The 4,481-nt window shown below is 64.8% G+C and overlaps 1 protein-coding gene across 2 annotated transcripts in view; it reads right to left on the minus strand.

Moving 5' to 3' along the window:
- SDCBP2 (syndecan binding protein 2) overlaps window positions 1-4,481 on the minus strand; it is a 19,294-nt gene that overhangs the window by 11,504 nt on the left and 3,309 nt on the right. The window contains exons 2-9 of one of the 2 annotated variants that reach the window (XR_002096139.1): window positions 4,151-4,213; window positions 3,948-4,017; window positions 3,508-3,617; window positions 2,937-3,098; window positions 2,453-2,628; window positions 2,179-2,350; window positions 1,305-1,396; window positions 653-1,032 (exon numbers count right to left, since the gene is read on the minus strand). Coding sequence is in view for 1 of the 2 variants with exons in the window: in XM_019510022.1 (XP_019365567.1) it covers window positions 978-1,032; window positions 1,305-1,396; window positions 2,179-2,350; window positions 2,453-2,628; window positions 2,937-3,098; window positions 3,508-3,617; window positions 3,948-4,017; window positions 4,151-4,204 (891 nt within the window). In the remaining variant the exon portion in view is untranslated. Of the gene's footprint in view, window positions 1-625; window positions 1,033-1,304; window positions 1,397-2,178; window positions 2,351-2,452; window positions 2,629-2,936; window positions 3,099-3,507; window positions 3,618-3,947; window positions 4,018-4,150; window positions 4,214-4,481 lie in introns of those variants that run through there. The other variant, XM_019510022.1, reaches the window with a different exon arrangement.

The raw sequence follows: 4,481 nt of genomic DNA on the forward strand, positions 1-4,481 counted from the left end.
AGCCCCCACAGCTCAGGCCCCTCGGGCTGCAGGCGCTCAGCCTGGGGCGAGAGCACCTCGGGCTCGGCGTTGTAATATAAAGTATTTGGGGGAGAAGCAGGTGAGCTGAGCCTCTTGTGCAATGTGCTCGTGGGTCTGTGTGCGTGTCTGTTAGACTCCCCAAAGCTTGGCCAAGGAAACCAATGTCCGGTTCTGTTTGAAAGAGAGATCGAGATCTTATATTTTTTAAATACAGACGTTCCAAGCTGTAACCGCTCCTCTCGTTTCCATCGTCCTGTAATCTCTGTCTGTCGGTGGCTGCAATAAACGTCAGTGGGTCTCTGCCGTGTCTGCTTTCCCTCGGGGCTGGGGGTCGTCTCCCCAGGGTGCTCTCGTGGCCGGCGGGTGCACCCCTGGCCCCACTCGCGGCAGCGCGGAGGGGGCGACCGAACGGATCAGGCAGGGGTGGACTCAGTGCTGGGTTGAAGCTGGGGAACAGCAGGGGCCAGGGGGGAAGTGGGGGGCTCTGGGCCTGGGGGCCTGCATCGCACGGGGTGATGACCACTGCCCAGGCAAAGGGACCAAGAAGGCAGCATGGGATGGGGTGCAGCGTGATGAGTGCTGCCAGGCTCGCTGCTCTCTGCCCTGACTGTAGGTAAAGGCCCCCTGGCACCCCCCCAGCCTGAGTCGGGTCCCCAGTTTGGACTCAAGCTTCGTGCGCGTGGCATCCGTGCAACGCTTGGCGCCAGGGCCCTGCACCCTAGAGCCACCCCTGAGCCCTGTCCCCTAGACGGAGAGATCTGCACCCGCTCCCCCCTGCCGTGGAGCGTGGACGCAGCAGCAGTGTGGGTGCCGGCAGGCTGGGCTGGGTTTCTACCCACATCGTTGGGGTCTCTCTTTCAGCCTCCCACCCTGCTCCCCTGCCCAGGCCGTGGGGCGGTGAGTCTCCAGGTGAAGCGAGCCGTCCGTCTCTTTGCGCCGGAGCAGGGCACCTGGCTTTACAGGTCGGGAATGGAGCGATCCATGGAGGACTTCACCTGCCTGGGCGACAGCCTAGTGCAATGGAGGGACACAGGTTAGCACCCTCTGGGCAGGGGCATCATGCGCGCAGGGCTTGGGGTGGGGGCAGAAGACCTGACACAGCCTCTCCCTTCATTTGTGGCCCCGTGCTAAGCCCCAGGGCTCGGTCCCAGCCCCAAGCAGCTCCCTGCTGTATCATGCAGGATGCAGAGGGTGAAATGCCCGTGGGCACTACGGGATGCAGCAGCATGCCCTGCGGCATCCACGCTGCCCTCCAGCACAGCCCGGGGGGTGGGGGTCCTCACCTTTTGACCATGTGCTCGTAGATCACCGTGGGGATGATGGTGAGGGTGATGACGTTCCCGGCTGTCCCCAGGATGTCCGTGATCTGCTTGTCCTGCAGCGAGGGAGACAGGGGGAGCTGTCACAGACCCTTCCCCTTGGGGCACCTCCGTGGCTGGCGCCTGGCTGTGGTGCTCTTACCCCTGCACTGTGGGCATGCAAGCACCTACAGGAAGCTGCACACGGACCAGGCAGCCGCACGCCCAACGTGGATGCATGTGTGTGTCTGCACCCCAAAATCACGGTCGGCCAGAGCCCTGCAACTAGGGGGTTTGGTGCTGGGGCAGGGAGGACACCCCTCCTAGGCTTTAGCCTGAACCAGGCAGTAGCTAGAGCACAAGGCACCTGGAAGCCAAGTCTCCGGGCTCCCTTGCCTGGCAAGGATTCAAACGCATGTCCCTTTGTCAGTGGCCCCACTGCAGAGGAAGGCAAAACTCCCCCAGTCCATACCAATGTGACCACGGGGTAAAATCCCCTCCTGCCCCCAGTGCAGCATCGGTCTGAGCCAAGACCCTCCAGCCAGGACCCTGCGGGGTTGGTGCCAGAGGAGCACTAGCACAGCCCAGTCCCCAGTCCCAGCCTGGGCTGCACCAGCACCCAGCCCCTCTGAGGAAGGCTTAAACCCCCCTGACATGTCATGGGGAGCGTGGGGGACAGTCTCACCAGACCCTGGGCTCGCTGCAGTGCACCAAATACAGGTTCCCTGGTGCTGGGGCCAGGCGGGATGGGGAGCCACTTGCCCGGGGGCTTTTCCAAGAGCTAACTGCAAGGAGCTTAACTGGAAGCGTCCTGCCCCCAGAGCACGGCGCAGGTGGACGGGGGCCCAAGGGGCCCTACCTTGAGCCCGATGACGTTCTGGCCGTTGACCTCGCAGAGGTAGTGGTTGGTGAGGAGGCCATTGCGGGCGGCCGAGCTGCCTTTGACCAGCGAGACGATCTTCCCCTTTTTGACCACGAAGCCGACGTGCCCTGCGCTGTCCTTGTGCATCGTCACCGTGCGCTGGAAGGGCCTGAGGGGCAGGCAGGCACCATGTCACCCCCACAGGGCAGGTTGGGCAGGACCCCCAGCCCCACTCCACCCTGGGGCACAAGCCCCAGCGCCGCCCGCTCACCTGTCCCGCACGATCATGACGATCTTCTCGGGCGAGGCCTTCTTCATGGCCCGGCGTGCCTTGTCGCTGCTCCAGCCTGCACAGTCCTTGCCCTCAATCTGCAGCACCTGGTCCCCGAAGCGCAGCCCCACCAGTGACGCCGGCGAGTTGGCCTTCACCAGCTGCACGAACATACCCTGGGGAGGAGGAGATGGCGGCACTGGGTCCCAGGCCCCTCGTACACCCCGCAGCCAGACCCCGACTTGCTGGCGGAGCAGTGGGCCCTATGCCAGCCTCTCAGTGGCTCGGTGCTCCACCCCAGAGCCAGCCGCACACCAGAGCCTGCTCTAGCAGATGCACAGGGATGCTTGCTGGGTTCCTTCCGCTGAAGGAAGCCAAGCTGTGGAGTGGGGAAACTGAGGCAGAGGACCATGGGGCAGGTGCAAAGGTGTTAGCAGCAGCCTGGACTCAGGTCCCAGCAACCCAGCCATCTGCCTGCACCCACCTGGTCGATGCTCTTCAGTTGCAGCCCAGTCTTGCCATGCTCGTCCTTGCACAGGTGGATCTCCCGCAAGCCCGGCTTGATCTCTGCCCGGCGCATGCCCGGGCTGCAACCGCTCAGTGGTGCCACCACCTGCCCGTGGGCAGAAGGGACCGGTGCCACCGCCTGCGGGAGAATGGGCCGTGAGCTCACGTAGCCAGGGGTGGCAGCCAGCCCCTGCCTGCTCCCATCCTTGGGGCAGGCAGGGTGGTAGGAGGGGTCTGGCCGGCCCCGGAGCGAGCAGCCCTGGCTGTGCACCAGCCCAGGAGGCTACGATTCGGTGCAGAGGCTCAGCTCCTTCCCACCGGGACCATGCACAGGCTCGGGGCTGGGAACGAAGGGGTGAAGGGTGGCATTGCATTGGAGAGCCTGCTATTCAAGGAGCCACCCCTGCCAGGCCCAGCTGCGCTGCCGGCACAGGGCCTCGGTGGTCGTGTCAGCAGTGCAACAGCTGTGGGGCAGGGTCTGGGGCGTGAGCCATGACTGACAGACAGATAGGCACGCGGATGCCTGCTTTCGGCAGGCGCCTACTCACGCTGCTGGCTGGCACCAGCTCCAGGGTCTTCTGCACCTCCTCACTGTCGAGGGAGAGGCCCATGTAGGTCCCCAGCTCTGCCAGGTTGGGGTACAGCACCGGCGCGGGGTCTGTGCAGGGCAGAGGTGGGTCACACAGAGCTGGACCGGGCATCCCGGGGGAGGCTGCATGGCCACATCCAGCAGGTAATGCTCCTTAGCAGGGGTAGCAACCACTCCCCAGCCCCCAATGTGGGAGCACTGAGCCCCCTGCCCAGGACTCGTGGCACCAGCTGCCTCTATGCCAGTGCCCAGCCCACCCCCAGGCACCCAGATGCGATTAACCCCTTGCTCCCCCAGGGCAAAGCGATCCCCCTCATCAGACAGGAGCAAAAAAAATTCCCAGCCTGGGATTGCACCACCCGGGGCCCCACGGACCAGCGGGGTCCAGCTGCGACTTACTGGTGTTGCTGGGCAGTGCCCGGTTGTCTGCAGTGGGCGCCGGAGCCCTGGCAGCTGCGTTCACCTGACTCTGTGCCGAGAGAAGCAGGGTTGGCAACTTCCAGGGTGGCCGGAGGGGACCGCCAGCCCTCGGGGGGAGCCCATCTGCCGCTGGCTGCAAACAGGCACAGCCCCACCAGCCTCCCTGGGTACGAGGCTCTTACCTGCAAGGTCTGATCCACCTTCATGTCCTCCAGCGAGGGGTACAGCGTGGCCATGGCTGCCTCCTGCAAAGGGGCACGGCAGGGGGACGTGAGGGTCCTGCTCCTGGGCTGGGGATGGGGGGGCGGGCAGACACATCTGTGTGCACGCACGCCTGCAAGTGTGCATCGGGGTGGAAGGGTGGAGGTCTGCACACGTCTGGACCCGGGGTCTTGTGTGTGCACACGCATGTATTCCAGCCACAGCGGCTTTCCAGGGGTGCATGGGAGGGGGCTGGGCTATATTGGGCACGGCGCCCCCGGGGGGCTGGCAGGACCCACAGAGGCTGTTTTA

The sequence above is a fragment of the Gavialis gangeticus genome, unplaced genomic scaffold (genome assembly GCF_001723915.1).
Source record: "Gavialis gangeticus isolate Ggan-Ray unplaced genomic scaffold, GavGan_comp1, whole genome shotgun sequence".
Lineage (NCBI taxonomy): Eukaryota > Metazoa > Chordata > Crocodylia > Gavialidae > Gavialis > Gavialis gangeticus.